Source organism: Lepus europaeus, chromosome 11 (assembly GCF_033115175.1).
Source record: "Lepus europaeus isolate LE1 chromosome 11, mLepTim1.pri, whole genome shotgun sequence".
Taxonomy (NCBI): Eukaryota; Metazoa; Chordata; class Mammalia; order Lagomorpha; family Leporidae; genus Lepus; species Lepus europaeus.
Genome location: NC_084837.1, coordinates 9,653,260 through 9,670,696, shown reverse-complemented (window position 1 = coordinate 9,670,696; position 17,437 = coordinate 9,653,260). Strand labels below are relative to the sequence as shown.

The 17,437-nt window shown below is 56.5% G+C and overlaps 1 protein-coding gene across 1 annotated transcript in view; it reads left to right on the top strand.

Moving 5' to 3' along the window:
• Positions 1–17,437, top strand: part of ADAMTS17 (ADAM metallopeptidase with thrombospondin type 1 motif 17) — a 266,125-nt gene that overhangs the window by 3,695 nt on the left and 244,993 nt on the right. The window contains exon 3 of the mRNA XM_062204548.1: positions 6,860–7,007. Within this exon, the coding sequence (XP_062060532.1) occupies positions 6,860–7,007 (148 nt within the window). The remainder of the gene's footprint in view (positions 1–6,859; positions 7,008–17,437) is intronic.

Genomic DNA, 17,437 nt, shown 5'->3' with positions numbered 1-17,437 from the left:
GGCACCACATGATCCCGTGCTGCCGAGCAGGACCCATCCTCGGCGGTGCTCGCAGGCTGTGGAGGCATCGACTCGGGTCTGCGGGAGGCACCTGGGACTGGCGGGGGAGGGGCACGGCTGCTTCCTGTAATCTGGAAGACAGACAGCACCTTCAGGGCGTCGTGGAAGGAAACCAGAGGGCGCCAAGGCAGAGGCAGGTGCGGTGCGTGGGGGGATTAAAGCGTGGCCCCGTGGCTCCGTGGCGGCTTCTCCACGCCCTTCGTCCCCCGTGGCCTGCGGGCCGTGCTGACTCCTCCCCGCTGCAGCTCCGCAGAGCCGGGCCCACACCTCTCAGGACGCCAGGCTGCGGCTTGTTTCCACGCCGCTGCCCTTGAGCCTGACCGCGGGCCTGTAAGTGGATTTCTCCACTTTGAACTTGTGTTTCGTTGGCAGCATTTAGAAACAAGAAGTGCACGCTGGGAGGATGACCTGAGCAAGGCGTCGAAGACTGATTGCATTCTTGGAGCGCATTTCCTGAGCTCTGAAATCCTGCAGCTGTCCGGCTCGGGTGTGTGCCATGGGGGCTGACCTCTCAGGGTGTGCGCACACATGCACAACCACACCCTTGTTCCCTAGGAACTGGAACTGCACGGCCGCAGGGGCTGGGATCCTGAGCGAGTCACTTCTCTCCCAGGTGGGCTGGATGCAAGCAGCCTCGCGTGGCTGCAGATAGCAGAGGTTAAGTGGGAAGTCGCCCGCTGAGAGCCCTCCGTGTGAAGGCATTAAACACAGGTTGTCAGCCTGTTGCCTGCAGGCACAGGTTATTGTCTGCACCTGCCGGGCCCACAGGATGCTCTGGTGGGCTCCTGGCGAGGCTCAGCGAGGTGGGTACCATCCGCGAGGGAAGCAAGGTGTGCCGGAGCCCGCGGGTGGCTGGAAGGAGGGACGGGCTCCTGGGGCGGGGCTGGAGTCTGTCTGGTTTTGGGGAGGAGGAGCCACGGCCAGGTCTCCCAGGCCAGGTGCTCCCGAGCTGAGGGATGCAGGAGTCAGCTGTGGGATGGGGCGGGGTTGTTTCGGGCGCTGGAGGCAGATGGACAAGCCGGCCAAGTGTGCAGGTCAGATAGGGCAGAGGCCGGGAGCCCGCCCAGGGCGTGGGGAGTTTGATCCTGGCGCAGGGTTTCTCAGCTGCGAGCTGGCGCCAGGGCTCGGTGCACTGGTCGTGGTCCTCCGCCCTGCCAGTGTTCTGACGGAGCAGGGCTGGGGGAACGTGCCCTTGCCACAGGTTCCCAGGGAGTGCGGTGGGCTCTGAGGACTGTAGGCTGGGCATAGTGGAGGAGGCTGGGGAGACCTGCTGAGCAGTGTGGGGAGATGAGAGGGAAGGGAGCGGCGTTTGGGGGTGCCTGGTGCCCAGGCTCGAGCCTTGGCTGGCAGAGGTGGGGATGCTGAGGAAGGAGGACCGGCTGCTCTGTGTGCCCGGCTGCCTCTGTCCAGGGGTCCGTGAGGGGAGACGCTGCAGCGAGTGACCCTTTGGTCCCTAGGGGAGGAGACGTGGGCGTCTCCAGTTTACAGAGGTGCCTCGGGTGGGGATGCTGCTCCTATGGGGGGGGGGGGCGGAAGCCCGCCTGCCTTCCCCATGGCAGCAGCCCGTAGGCCCGGCCCTCTGCAACTACCTGTGTGCAGGGAGGTGGCCGGGACCTGCTCTGGCTAGCAAGCTCCAGGCGGGGTGGGCTCCCCGGGCACCGGGCTGCCGTGGGGGTCTCGCAGGACCCAGCAGAGTCCAGTGGCTTCGTCCCCTCCAAGGAGTGTCCGTCTTGAGTCGCAGAACGTGCACGGGAGCGCCTTTCTGTCCAGCGTCTTCAGTGCGTTTCCTGTTAGGCCGAGACGTCGTGCTGACGTTCGGAGCAGCCCCGGACCCACCCGTCTGTCCCAGGTTTTCAGTGCTGCAGGCTGAGCTGCTTCTGGGGGAGGCAGGAGCCGGTGCCCGGGAACTTCAGAGCAGAGACCCAGGACCGAGCGAGGGGCAAGGCCCCTCCCGGCGGTTGGAGGGCCAGCCTTCTGCTGTAGCGTATGTGTCTTGCAAACTCAAGATTTCTCTTTAAAGGGAGAAGCACATTCTCATTTCCCCAAGGCCAGGCGGCTCGGGCTGCCGGCCCTGTCTACTGCCCGCCTCTGTGTTCCTAGGTCTCTGTCTCTCTGGAGGCTGCCTGCAGGCTGCTCCCCTCACTGCGACCCCTGCCGCCTCTGTGGGTGGGGGCGGGGGGCCTGGGAGGAGCCTTTCCCCAGGGCTCACTTCCTGGTGTCCCTGGGGACTGAGGATGGACACAAACCCAAGCAGCCCTGCCCAGCTCTCTAGACCATGTGGTGGCGAGGGGCTAGAAGCCAGGGCCGTGGACAGATGTGCACCGTGCAGGAACACCCAGTTCCAGTTCCGGGGGCCTTCAGACACTAGGGTCAGAACAGTAGGCCACCAGGTTCTCCTGCGTCCAGCTGAGAGCCAGGGCAGTGGTGGCTGCCCCTGCCTGTGCGTTGGGATCTCCGAGTGGGCCAGTGCCTGTTTCCCTGCGGGAGGCCAGGGGTGCGCCGGGCATCAGGAGTTCTCAGAGCTCCCAAATGATGCCAGGATGCAGCCGGTGGTGAGAGCCACTGCGCCGGGGCACCCTGGCAGCCCGCTCCCGTTGGAGGAACTGTGATGTGGCATCAAACGATTCTGATCCCCTCCAAAAGGAATCGACTGCTGGGCTGGGAACCAGGGGAGGGGAGGTCAAGGAGAGAGTGACAAGGCTGGCAGGTGCTTTCGGTGAGATTGCGTGTGAGCACACATGGGCACATGTGTGCGAGACGCGTGTAGCTGCCTTCAACCGGACATTCTATCCCTGGTGCTGTGTGCACCCCATGCATGTGAGAGAGCTCCAGGAAAGCCAGCTCAGCGAGACTGCAGCCCAGGGCCCCTCAGGCTGGGGGCTTTGCACAGACCCCGCCTCCTGGGTGCCAGCCCTGCCCAGGTGCCTGCTTCTGGCTCAGGCACCAAGGGGGCACATGGTGGCCAGGGAACAAAGGTGCCAGCACCCCACCCATCTCTCTCACCAGTGCTGCTGTTTTCCTTGAATGGGTGTCAGGCAATGTGTGGGACCTCCGCCAGGAAAGGCCTCATGGGGGAAGACTTGTCCCCGGGGACCCTCGCTGGGCATGGGTGTGATCTCACCATCCTCAACGACGCTGACACTGGAGCTCGTGCCTCTTGTGGAGGGGCTTGGTAATGCCCACAGGAGACAGAAGCAGTGGCCAGCTCCTGCAGTGACCCATAGCTGCGGGTGTCCTGGAGGGTCCAGCCCCCAGGGAGAGGGGCGCGGGGCTCCCTGCCTGCCATCGCCTGCCCGTGGGCTCCTGCACTCCCCGTGGAGCCCAGGAAACACCCCCACTGCCGCCCTCCACCCCTTTTGTGTCCTAGAGCGTGGAGGGGAGTGATCCCAGTCCCACTTCATAGCAGAGGGAAGGAAGGAAGCCTCGCCCTCCCTCGGGTCAGCGCTGCCACTTTGAGACAGTTTTATTTGGGCAGTAAAATCTGAGTTCTTGGCTAAAGTTCTGATGAAACGGAAACCTTGTGCTTAGAGCTGTGGGTATGGTCTCACCCCCTCGTGCCGTGGGGAGGAGAGGTCGGGGTGATCTTCCTAGTTGATCTCATTCACTTTCCAAGAGGGCTGGTTCCGGCGTGTCGTCCCAGGACACGGAGGGTTCCAGATTGCACGGTGTCAGCAAGCTTCTTATGGGGGCGGGGGCGGGGGGGGGGGGGGATGGCTGTGCTATGCCGAGAGCAGTGCTGTGCACCCCGTGGTCCCTGGCCCTGCAGCACCTGTGTGAGGTGGGCCCTTGCTGGAAATGGGCAATATGCGGTCTCATCCACGGCCCCAGGGGCTTTGGTACACACCAGGCTTTGAGAACCTCTGGCTGTGTTGCTGTGGCTCTAGAGACGAGACAGTACGTAGAAAGCAGGCTCTTCATGACCTCCTGGGACCGATCTGCCCCGTCTGCTGACTGTGAGCACAGGTGGCCTGGGACTGATGCCCGGGGAGGGGATGTTGCCTGCTTGGAGCAGTGCACACAGGCATCCTCCCCAGCCAGCGAGTCGGGTCCTTGGGGGTGTGGGGGGTTGCCTTGTTCCATTGACTCCAGCCCAGGGAGGCTGGCAGCAGGTGTCCTGGCCAAGGAGGGCAGATTGCTTTAATGCTGCCAGCACTGACTCCACATGACGAGAGAGAATATGTATACACGTTAATATTCACTCTGTTGGCCGGCGCTGCAGCTCAAATAGGCTAATCCTCTGCCTGTGGCGCTGGCACCCCGGATTCTAGTCCCGGTCGGGGCGCCAGATTCTGTCCCAGTTGCCCCTCTTCCAGGCCAACTCTCTGCTGTGGTCCGGGAGTGCAGTGGAGGATGGCCCAAGTGCTTGGGCCCTGCACCCGCATGGCAGACCAGGAGAAGCACCTGTCTCCTGGCTTCGGATCAGCGCTTGTGCACCGGCTGCAGCACGTTGGCCGCAGCGGCCATTGGAGGGTGAACCAACGGCAAAGGAAGACCTTTCTGTCTGTCTCTCTCTTACTGTCTACTCTACCTGTCAAAAAAAAAAAAATTCACTTTGTTAAAGTGCCAAAAATCCTAGTTTTCAGTATTTTCCTTCAGTAAATAAATTGTATCTAGCAAGCTTTTGCAAACACTTTAACATTTTTTTAAAGATTTTATTTATTTATTTGACAGGTAGACTTACAGAGAGAGAGACAGAAAGGTCTTCCATCTGCTGGTTAACTCTCTAAATGGCCACAAAGATCGGGGCTGCGCCGATCTGTAGCCAGGAGCCAGGAGCTTCTTTGTGGTCTCCCATGCGGGTACAGGGGCCCAAGCACTTGGGCCATCCTCCACTGCTTTCCCGGGCCACAGCAGAGAGCCGGATTGGAAGAGGAACAGCAGGGACTAGAACTGGCGCCCATATGGGATGCCGGCGCTGCAGGTGGAGGATCAACCTAGTGCACCACAGTGCTGGCCCCTTTAACATTTTTTAAAATTAATTTAAAAAAATTTATTTGAAAGGCAGAGAGATATCTTCCACCTGCTGGTTGGCTCCCCAAGTGCCCACAACAGCTGAAGGTGGGGCCAGGCTGAAGCCAGGAGCCTGGAACGCAGTCTGGGTCTCCCATGTGGGTAGCAGGGACTCAGCTACTTGAGCCATCACCTGCTGCCTCCCAGGTGTGCATGTGCTGAAGGGGAGCCTGGATTCGAGCCCAGGCCTTCCAGTAGGCATGCAGGCATCCTGAGTGGTGTCTTAGCCACGCCTGCAATCACTTCTTTTTTTTCTTTTTCTTTTTTTTTTTTTTTGACAGGCAGAGTGGACAGTGAGAGAGAGAGACAGAGAGAAAGGTCTTCCTTTTACTGTAGGTTCACCCTCCAGTGGCTGCTGTGGCCGGCACATCGCGCTGATCCGAAACCAGGAGCCAGGTGCTTCTCCTGGTCTCCCATGTGGGTGCAGGGCCCAAGCACTTGGGCCATCCTCCACTGCACTCCCGGGCCACAGCAGAGAGCTGGCCTGGAAGAGGAGCAACCGGGACAGAATCCGGTGCCCCGACCGGGACTAGAACCCGGTGTGCCGGTGCTGCAGGTGGAGGATTAGCCTAGTGAGCCGTGGCGCCGGCTGCAATCACTTCTAAGGCAACACTGAACACTGTTTGTCTCCATTCACAAGTTTGGTGAGTCATGACTTTTAAAACTGCCATTAGCAATTTAGCATATTCAGTTTTATCTTCAAGTTCTTTGGTTGTCTAATTAAAAATACAAACCTTTCACAAGAACCTAGTAATTCTTATAAACTCGCAGTTTCATAAACATGGGAAGTCTTCAGTTCTCATATATTTTAATACTGCTTATAAACCCAGCGCGATTTTGCAATCATGAGTCTAGAGAATGATAGACTTTAAATTAGAATCACTGGTCTAATCCATTAGATGCTCTGCCAAGTTCTCTTAAACACTACAAGTTCTTGGGGGAAAAGTGGAAATATCCTATCATAAAACGATTACAAGTCTGACTGGCTTCCTTGTGTCCGTATTTAGTTCTGAGCATCCATACGGCTAACGTGCATTCCCCAGAATTTTGGGGTTACTTCCTTAAGTGGTCCTACTGAAGGATGATTTCTAAAATAATTTTAAGGGGGCCGGGGTTGTGGTGTAGCGAGTTAAGCCGCAGCCTGGAGTGCTGGCCTCCCATGTGGGTGCTGGTTCGGGTGCCTGCTGCTCCACTTCTGATCCAGCTCTCTGCTATGGCCTGGGCAAGCAGCAGAAGGCGGCCCAAGTGCGTGGGCCCCTGCAGCCCTGTGGGAGACCTCCCAGTCCCCTGCTTCCGCCTGGCCCAACTCCAACTGTTGAAGCTATTTAGAGTGAACCAGCGATGGAAGGTCCTTTTCCGTCTCTCCCGCTCTCTCACTCTGCCTTTCAAATCAATAAAAGTACAGTTAGAAGAAGTTGATAAGTCCACCTGTCTGAAAACTCGGACAGTGGGTGGTGGGTGCTGTTGTACGGGGGCAGTTCACGCGTGTTGTGCAAGAGAAATGATATGGGTTTTTGGTGCAGAACCATGCCTGGTTCCTTCATGGCGCACATCTCCCTCGCGCTTTCTGCACCCCTCCCCTCTTTGTCCCTGTCCCCTGCCCCTCAGCACAACGGCTCGGTGGGCTGTCTTCCAGTCACCCAGACTCACTCTTGGGCTCAGGCAAGTCTAAGCAGTTGGCAAAGACCAGAGCCTGGCTGTGGGGGAGCGGCCTGCGGGGAGGTGGCCTTGCCACCCAGGGCAGGAGCCGTGAACATGACCGACGCCCCGTTCTCTCCTTTCTGGGCAGGTCGGCCTCATCCAGCTGGGGCAGGAGCAGGTGCTGCTGCAGCCCCTCAACAACTCCCGGGGTCCAATCAGCGGACGAGAACATCTGATCAGGCGCACATGGTCCACCGGGGCCCAGGTACCTGGGCGGTTCTGCAAGGTACTAACAGGTGAGTCTGGGCGAGTGCTTGGCCGGCTGGGAGCACACGCACAGCTGGCAGCTTTTGGTCCCAAGTGCCCCGAAGTCCTCGGCCCCAGATCTGACTTCCCCAAGATGGTCGTGTGTGGTGATCACTGTGTCGTGCAAACCTCACCGTGGACAAATGGAGACGGCTACCGCAACACTAGGGACCACCGTCGCACCTGCCATCTCTTGGTGACCGAGGTGTCTTCTGTGCCCTGGCTGTGGCTCCCCAAGAATCACTGTAGCGATTCTCAGAGCATGGTCTTTGGGTTGCAGCGTTAGCATCTCCTGGAAACCCAGTAGAAAGGTACCTCTCGGGCCAGAGTCAGAATCGGAAGCTCTGGGCTTGGGCTGGTCCTCTGTAGCTTCATAGCCTCCCCTTCGCTGCTGTGTTTAAAAAGTGCCGCACTGGCCGGCGCCAGGACTCACTGGCTAATCCTCCGCCTGCAGCGCCGGCACACCAGGTTCTAGTCCCTGTTGGGATGCTGGATTCTGTCCCGGTTGCTCCTCTTCCAGTCCAGCTCTCTGCTGTGGCCTGGGAAGGCAGTGGAGGATGGCCCAGGTCCTTGGGCCCTGCACCCGCATGGGAGACCAGGAGGAAGCACCTGGTTCCTGGCTTTGGACCAGTGCAGCGCAGCAGCTGTAGCGGCCATTTGGGGGGTGAAGCAATGGAAAAGGAAGACCTTTCTCTCTGTCTCTCTCTCACTGTCTAACTCTGCCTGTCCAAAAAAAAAAAAAAAAAAAAAAAAAGAGAAAAAAAGTGCTGCACGGTGACCTTCCCCTAAGACCCAGATCTGACTGGTCTGGGTGGTGACTGGGTGTCAGTGTGTCCTGTTTGTTTGAGATTTACTCACTCGTTTTAAAGGCAAAGCCATAGAGGGAGAGGGGGGAGAGAGATGGAGAGAGGTTGATGTTCCATCTGCTGGGTCACTACTCAAATGGCTGCAATGACCAGGTCGGGGCCAGGCCAAAACTAGGGGCAAAAAAGTCTCCCCTGTGGTGCTAGGGCCCAAGCTCTCAGGTCATCCTCCACTGCCTTTCGGGTGCGTTAGCAGGAAGGTGGATCAGAAGCAGAGCAGCCAGGGCTCTAACCGGCCGATGCTCAGCTGTGGGATGCTGGTGTCACAGTGATAGCTCAACCCACTGCGCTGCAGCGCCAGCCCCAGGGGCGTCAGTGTTTTTATAGCTGATTCTGTTACGCAGCATAGAGTGGGGAATGCAGGCCTTTACGTCCTGTGCTTGTTTGAAGGGCCCTTCGTGGTGCTGTGTCACAGCTGTCTGCCTGCGAGTGCCCCCCAGGTAGTGGGATCACCCGTGCTCACAGGCTAACTTCCTCCTAGCAGATCTCACGACCCGTGGCTGACCTTTTGTGGTGTCAGGAGCTGTCTGCGTGCAGAGGTAGCAGGTCTTGGTGTAGCATTTCCGTGACCTTGCAGAAGCGCTGATTCTGTGATGAGCGCGGAATGACCTTGCGTGTAAACAATGCTTGCAGCTCAGCTTGGTCACGGCTCAGCCTCCCTGTAGCCTCGGCTGTGGGTGAGGAGGTACCGTCCAGACTGGGACAGGGGTTCTGTTCCTCTCTGCACCCTCACATAGTGCGGGGCAGATGGACCCTGGCATAGCGTTACTCCTAAGGAGAAGCAGGCGGTCCAGGGAGCAGAGGTCTTGCTGGGTCTGGCTGGCTGGTGGACGTCAGGGTGCAGTCTCAGTGGCCTTGTCCCCTATGATCTTGCTGTTGACCTGGACATGGGGGTCCGAGGCAGGAGGATTTGGCTGGGCCATCAGCAGGGGGCTGTCCGCTCCTCCCGCCTGGGTGCACTGATGTGACAGCACCCCCAGCTGCTGTTGGAAGCCCTGTGCTGAGCACTGCTGATGAGACAGAGCCCGGGGTGGGTGCCTGTGGAAGTGGGTGTTCCTGGGTGAGATCCTTCCCGAGGCCTGAGCTGAGCCTGCCAGGGTGCCCCGGTGCTTCCCTGAACGCAGGAACGGGTGTGGTGCAGGTGAGACGGGGAGGTTCGTCTCGTGGCTGCCGTCCGTCTTTGGAGGGGACACCGAGGGTTCCTGTGTTTGCACCTCTGTCCCTCAGGCTGGTTTCGGGGCACCCTTTTGATGGCTTGTTTAGGGCGTTAGACAAAATAATAAAAAAGGACCGAGGGTTGGGTGCATGCTGTGGCAACTAAGGTAAAACGAGCAGCTGTGCAAGGCTGTAGAGAAATTCCCGAATCTGCTTCGATAAGTCTCCCTGCCCAGGCCTCGCGGCGGCTGCGCGCAGCAGTGGTCTTTAAGGTGGCGCCAGAGTCTGGCTGTGCACCAGGTGGCATCGCAGCCACAGGACGGGGGTCTCTGCTGGTTCTCCTTGCTTCGCCGGAGATCCTCGGCGCGTGTTGTTGCCGAGCTGAGAAGGACACCTTGGCCATTTGACAGGCTTAGCTAATAAGTCCATTAGGCCTCATGCAGTTAGGATTAGGTTTCAACCACTGGGCATTTGGAAATCAGGAAAATTAACTTGCTGAGGCACCAGCTAAACCCGTGGTGGACGCTTCCTAGCAAGCGTAATCAGATTAACCCGAGGTTTCCCGTGGGAACCTGTTCTCTGTGTGGTTGACCTTGTGTTTGGCTCACCTTGGACGTGGCCGGAGGCAGGGGGAGCCTGGCACCCCCTCTTCCCTCAGGAGCCTCTCTGTCTACGTGGGAGCTGAGTGTGGGTGAGCCCGGTGTTGTCTGGGGCAGGAGGGGTTTTACAGAGAAGGAGCCGCCTCCTTCCCTTGGTGACACTCAGCTCGTACCTACAGCCATCGGGGGCTGCTGGTGGGGGGACAGGCTGCTCCTATTGCCTCCTAGCTCTTTATTTTTAGGACCTTATAAACTGGTCCATAAAATAGGACTCCAGGTTGGAACTTGGCATGAAAGTGCGGATTGTGCAAGCCTTTTTTTTTCGTTTTTTTTTTTTCTTTCTTTCTTTTTTTTTTTTTTGGTGAGAGTTTGGTATTTTGGCTATCTTTTTTTTTTTAACTTTTATTTAGTAAATATAAATTTCCAAAGTACAGTTATAGATTACAATGGCTTCCCCCCCATAACTTCCCTCACCTGCAACCCTCCCATCTCCCACTCCCTCTCCCATTCCATTCACATCAAGATTCATTTTCAATTATCTTTTTTTTTTGGACAGGCAGAGTGGATAGTGAGAGAGAAAGACAGAGAGAAAGGTCTTCCTTTTAACGTTGGTTCACCCTCCAATGGCCGCCGCGGTAGGCGCGCTGCGACCTGCGCATCGTGCTGATCCGATGGCAGGAGCCAGGTGCTTATCCTGGTCTCCCATGGGGTGCAGGGCCCAAGGACTTGGGCCATCCTCCCCTGCACTCCCTGGCCACGCAGAGAGCTGGCCTGGAAGAGAGGGGCAACCGGGACAGGATCGGTGCCCCGACCGGGACTAGAACCCGGTGTGCCGGCGCCGCAAGGCGGAGGATTAGCCTAGTGAGCCGCGGCGCCGGCCATTTTCAATTATCTTTATATACAGAAGATCAATTTAGTATATACTAAGTAAAGATTTCAACAGTTTGCCCCCACACAGAACACAAATTGCCAAATACTGTTTGAGCACTAGTCATATCATTAATTCACATTGAACTACACATTAAGGACAGAGATCCTACATGGGGAGTAAGTGCACAGTGACTCCTGTTGTTGACTTAACAAATTGACACTCTTGTTTAAGGTGTCAGCAATCTCCCCAGGCTCTAGTCATGAATTGCCAAGGCCATGGAAGCCGCCTGAGCTCGCTGACTTTGATCTTATTTCAACAAGGCCATAGTCAAAGTGGAAGTTCTCTCCTCCCTTCAGAGAAAGGTACCTCCTTCTTTGATGGCCCATTCTTTCCACTGGGATCTCGCAGAGATCTTTCATTTAGGTCCTTTTTTTTTTTTTTTTTTCCCCAGAGTGTCTTGGCTTTCCATGCCTAAAATACTCTCGTGGGCTCTTGAGCCAGATCCGAATGCCTTAAGGGCTGATTCTGAGGCCAGAGTGCTGTTTAGGACATCTGCCATTCTATGAGTCTGCTGTGTATCCCGCTTCCCGTGTTGGATCGTTCTCTCCCTTTTTGATTCTATCAGTTAGTATTAGCAGACACTTGTTTGTGTGATCCCTTTGACTCTTAGACCTATCATTATGGTCTATTGTGACCTGAAGTTGATGAATTGGACTAGTGAGGTGGCATTGGTACATGCCACCTTGATGGGATTATATTGGAATCCCCTGGCACATTTCTAACTCCACCACTTGGGGCAAGTCAGCTTGAGCATGTCCCAAGTTGTACATCCCCTCCCTCTTATTCCCATTCTTATATTTAACAGAGATCACTTTTCAGTTAACTTTAAACACCTAAGAATAATTGTGTGTTAATTACATAGGGTCCTCGGTTTTTAAGTGGTGGGTTGGACTTCCAAGCTTTTCGTCTTTCTGCTCAATGTCTCCATTCAGATTTGGTTCGGAATCTTCCCGTCACCAGCTTTGTAGTCTTCAGGCACAGTCTGGGTCTTTTTCTCCTCCCCTGGGGTGGATGTCGCATGTGGCTGATAAAGTAGAAGACTCATTTGCCACAGGTGCCCTCAGAGTAGGAATCCCGCCCGTGAGCATCGTGAGCTCGTTGGAACGTGGCTGTGCGGTCCAACGGTGGTGCTCCAAAGAGTGGATGTGGCCGTTGGAGTTTGTGACTGTTTGGACACAATTATTGCAGCTGTTTGCTGGTGTTGTTGCTTCTATAGCGTTACAGTCTCGGGCTTTGGAGGATGCTGTGACTTCAGAAGTCGTGTTGCTAACGTACACCGACATTTGCCTGTGTGCTAACTATATAGATATGAGGGATCTTCAGGAAGTTCATGGAAAATGCATACTATTTTTAAATTTCATCTTGCCACGAACCTTTCGAAGTCCTTTGTGTAGGTTGAACATTCATAATCCAAAGGCCCGAATGTTTTCCAAATCTGAAACTTGCTGCTCTCCAGAGTTTGGAGCGCGTGGGGTTTCAGGTTTCTGGATTAGGGATGCTGAGCTGGCCAAGTCTTTGCTCATATTGCAAAATCCGAGAAAATCTGAGACTGAAACCTGAGGATTGCAGGACATGGATGCTTGACCTGTGCCGGGAGAAACACGGTCAGGACTCGGGATTCCTATCAATCCGGATTCGTTTGGTTGGAAGTAACGGAGCTCTGACGGCTTACACACCAGAGCTGTCAGGGACTCGGGCCCATGGAGCCGCCCAGTACTGCAGGAGGCTGGGCTCCAGGTGAGGCTTGACCCAGCTCAGCGTCTCCAAAGTCGTTCCTCCTCCTGACAGCTTTGTCCTCGGCTGGCCCCTCCACGGGTGCCAAACGGGCAGCTAGGAGACGGCAGGAAGCTCTTTATTTAATCCCCATCTGGGTGGGACCGGCTTGGATTGCTTTGCGTTCCCCATTGCCCCGAAGATGTCTCTGAAAATCACTAGAGGCAGCGCCGCGCTCTCCCTTCTGAGGGGCGCAAGTCCAGTCCCCAAGTAACGATGCAGGCATCGCCCTGCTTCTGTTCCTGCAATCACCGCCCCCTTGGCCAGAGTCCCCGGGGATGGGGGATGCTCTAATCCTCGGGTGGAGGAGAACAGGGCCGGCTCTTTCTTGTTTGCACAGTGAGGGGCTGAGCCCTCCAGCTCCCTGCTCCACCTGTGTCCATGCTGTGCAGATGGCCCCTGGCCTTGGCTCACCTCGGAAGGGCTCAGTCCTGAAAGGCGGCTCAGCTCACCAAGTGTGTGTGCGGGGGCAGGCGTGGATTTTCTGTCTTTATGCACACATGTGATTCTGCACTTGTCCCAGCGCCCCTTGTGCAGTGGTAGCGGCCGTCTTTCCTGTCCTGTTTCATGTGAACCAGGAGTGAGGCCTAGAAGAGATGGACTTGAATGGCTACTCTGAGATTCTCCAAGTTGATATTTTATTTATGCACATATAGGAGTAGTAAGAGTTGTTTCACAGAGGGCCGGTTTGCCTCCCCGTGGTGTGGCCCCAGAGGAGTCTCCTGGACACCTCTGGGCCCGGCGTGGTCTCTGCCCTCGCCGGCGGCTGGAAGAACACATTTTGTGTCTCAAGGTTCCACAGGTGGCGAGTCCTGGGTGGAGGTGTCGGCGGGGCTGGCTCCTCTGAGGCCTCTCTCTGTAGCTCGCAGGGGGCCGTCTCCGCCCCGGGCCTCCCCTCCGTGTGTCTGTGCCCACAGTGTGTCTTGGAAGGACGCCTGCCGTACTGGATGAGGGCCCGCCCTCCCCTGTGGCCTCACTTGAACTCAACCTCTCTAGAAAACCTATCTGCAGCCACAGTCTGAGGATCCAGGGATGTGGGAGGGATGGGGACACAGCCACATCTCGATGGCGGTGCCTACCTGGTCGGCGTCTTGGGGCCATTGCCAAGGACACTGCTGGGGAGAGGTGGTGTTTCCACTTGCAGCTGCTCTGGGGCCGTGTTCGCGGGAGAGCGGCCACAGGTGCCTGAAAGAGAAGCATCGGGTTTAGAGGAAAAAGAACGAGGCCACGTGAAGGCGCCAGGTCGGCACAAGCAGCGCACTTGGCCGGCCGCCCCTCCCGGTTCCCGTCTTGAGAGGCGTTCCAGGGACACTGGATGCGCAGCAAGCTAGAAAGCCCTGAGCCGCCCTGAGCCCCGCCTTCCGCTCTGCAGTTGGGCGGTACCCTCTGCCGCCCACTCCAGCCAGCCAGTGGCTGACACGTCGGAACCGCTGCGGCAGCTGTCGGGATGGCTCTCCTTTGATACCCGTTCTCCAGTGTCGAGGGGACCGCTTCGATGTCCTTGTTCTCGGGCAAGTGGAAGAGAGAGGCCCTGCAGAGCCCGGAGCTGGGAGCTACCGACACCTCCTCTCATCCTGGATTGCAGTTCTCTCCAGTGAGCAAACCCACAGTGCAGTCCAGGCCCCTTGGGACCTGTAGACGGGACATTGGCCTGCAGGCTGGGTGCTTACCTTGTTCCTGCCATTGGTCCCCGGGGCTGGGCAAACTGTTCTGAGCAGGACTTCCTAGGGTCCCTGCCTTCAGGGAATGTGTGGGTTGGTGGGAGAGAGGCACCAAGGAAGCCAACACCTGGCAGGTGCAAATTATTGTTAGTTATGGGATATTTCGAGCAGGCAAAGACACTGCACAGCACGAAAACCAGAAATCCACATACGTACCATTCGGATGTGACCCGTGTGGACATCTGGCCATGGTGGTTTTATACTGGCTGCTGTTTTTTTGAGAGAAATTCACATTGATGCTCATAACAGACTCTCCACCTGGCACCCCTATCGTCTCTCTGGAGAGGTCCCCAGAAGTAACCGCCACACTGGCACTGGCGTGGCTCTCCTACCCGAGTTTTGGTCCAACACTTTCCTTCTTTCCTTTTTTTTTTCCCCAAAGATTGTATTCATTTATTTGAAATAATTATAGAGAGTGAGAGACAGACCAGACCATCCACTGGTTCACGCCCCAGGTGGCTGCAGCTGCCGGAGCTGCACTGATCTGAAGCCAGGAGCTGGGTCTCCCATGTGGGTGCAGGGGCCAAGGACTTGGGACATATTCCATTGCTTTCCCAGGCCACATCAGAGAGCTGGATGAGAACTGGAGCAGCCAGGTCTCGAACTGGCGCCCATATGGGATGCCAGCACTGCAGGTGGTAGCTTTACCCACTGCACCACAATGCAGGCCGCCCCCCCCCCCCCAGCATTTCAGTATAGTGTGTTGTTTTGCATGTTTTGCATGAAATGGCTTCAGGTCGTGCAGCTGCATTTTGCACAGGCTTTAATGTTTTCTGGGTTTACCCATGGTAATAAATGCAGATCAGTTTCATTCCTAATTGTGCAGGTTTGTGGACTTGACTCCTCCTTTCAGAACTAGTTTTGGTTTTTTTCCTCCCTGCTGTTTCTTGTTTTCCATTTCTTTAACCTCTATCTGTATCTTTTTTTTTTTTTTTTTGACAGGCAGAGTGGACAGTGAGAGAGAGAGACAGAGAGAAAGGTCTTCCTTTTGCCGTTGGTTCACCCTCCAATGGCTGCCGCGGTAGCGCGCTGTGGCCGGCGCACCGCGCTGTTCCGATGGCAGGAGCCAGGTGCTTCTCCTGGTTTCCCATGGGGTGCAGGACCCAAGGACTTGGGCCATCCTCCACTGCACTCCCTGGCCACAGCAGAGAGCTGGCCTGGAAGAGGGGCAACCGGGACAGGATCGGTGCCCCGACCGGGACTAGAACCCGGTGTGCCGGCGCCGCAAGGCGGAGGATTAGTCTAGTGAGCCGCGGCGCCGGCTCTATCTGTATCTTTATTCCTTTTCTTTTATGTTCTCTAAATGTCTCGGGTTCCTTTTTTTTTCCTAACTTCTTGCATAGGAGATTCAGGTCACTGAATTTTGCTCCGTCTTCATTTCTAACTTACGTACTAAAGGCTGTACCTTTGCCTGAAAGAACACGATGCAAAAGGTGCCCGGAGCCTCTGTCAGGGAGGTGGCTGAAGACCAAGAAGCGGTTACTGGTGACGTTGGCCGTGCCCCCTGGGAGCACCAGGCAGCCAGGAAGTGTGGATGTGGGAATGGCTCCTCCCTCAGCTGTCACTGTCAGACACCTCCCCCCACCGCTGCAGGTAAACTGCTGGCACCTAAGCATTGCACGGGCTTCACTCTGCCAGGTGTACCCCTGACACCTGCCCAAGGGGACAGACTCAGCGTCCATGTCACAATGGCGTGGTGTACCCGTGGCCGAGTTTGCATGTCCACTGCAGGGGGACTTGTGATGATGGACGTGAGGATTCGGCTCAGGTTTGAGAGGGGCTCAGCCTCGGTCCCTGGGGGTCCCCCGCCCTTGGCCACTTCCTCTGCTGGTTGGTGGATAAGCGTGCTTCAAAAAGGTCATGGGAAAACGGAGTTAGAAGATACGCCTAAGTTTATTCTGATGCTTAGTTGTTGGAGGATACCGACTAGCCAAGGGGCATTTCCAAAGCCTCTCATGTGGAACCGACTCCTCTTTCCTTCCTGTCTTGTACTTTTTCTGATTTTGGCCTGTGTCTGTTCTTTTCAAAACTTTTAAAAAGTTTCATTTATTTATTTGAAAGGCAGAGCTGGAAAGAGAAATCCTCCATCCACTGGTTCGTTCTCCACATGGCTGTGGAGGCTGGGGCTGGGCCAGGCTGAAGCGGGACCTTGGAACTCCGTCTGGTCTCCCACGCGGGTGCAGGGGCCCAAGCACTTGGACCACCTTCTGCTGCTTTCCCTGGTGCGTTAGGGAGCTGGATCGGAAGCAGAGCCAGGCCTGGAGGTGGTGTTCGGATGAGTCTTTATGTAAATGTTGGTGAGGTTCTGTATGCTTTTCAGCCCTCAGTGACGGTGTGTGTTCTCAAAATTGGCTAGAGTGTGCTTGATTTTTAGAACTCTGTGTTTTATGTGTCATATGGCCCCCTCCTCCAGGGTAGGTTGCTGCCTGTTTGCTGTTGGCTATTTTGGGTGCTTCATGGGCACTAGGATCCTGCACTGAACAGGAGACATCCCAGGGCGACCGTGCACACCTGGGCGGGAAGCTGTGGTCCAGCAGAAGAGGCTTCCCCACCCCCGTGGAGCGCCCCTTCCTTCCCTAGGGGAGTGCAGGGTGGAAGGACTTTGAGTCCCCGTGGTGCTGGCTGGGAAGGCTGGAGGGGAGGAGGGACCGGGGGGACCCGGCCAGCAGGCAAATGGCTGAGGCTCCAGGGCAGGGAGTGGAAGCGTCCACGTGGGATGTGGGCATCGTGACCTGGTCCTGCAGCGGGTACCCGGGTAGGGGTGGCAGTCCTGCCTTCCTGCTGGCCCTGGTCCCTGTCCCCAGCATCCTTGTATACTCTGCACACTGCTCTTCCCTCTGAGACCGGGTGGGCTCCGGGACCCTGGGTTGTGCCCCAGCAGCTGTGTGCTGGAGCTCCTGGCTCCTGTGTGTCTCAGCCTCGGTTTGTAGAACGCTCGTGCCTCAGGTGGCCTGGCTCCTTGTCCTTCTCTGCCTCCTAACCCAGTTTTTTCCTAAGCTGCACCTCCTGTTCCTACCCCGTCTCTTGCCCAGTTGCCCCGCGCCGCAGGCTTCTTGCTGTGTCTCCCCAGCTCAGTCGCCGAGCGCCAGCTGCCTGTCTCTCTGGTTGGCTGCAAGGTGCCGCCTTGTCTTTGTAACTCGGTGTTTCTGAACCAAACCTCTGTGTGGTGCTGCCTGCCCGCCAACCTAGTACCCTTGGGGACAAGGTTTCGATCACCTGGACTCAACAATTCATAAAACAGCTCTTGGCTCTCTAATCCTTGTCTCCTTTATTCATATCCCCCCATACTTACAAAATATTATTATATGTATTGGCAGGGGGGAGGGGAGAGATTGATTCCCTTCTCTGATTCACTCCCCAAATGCCTGCCCTGGCTGA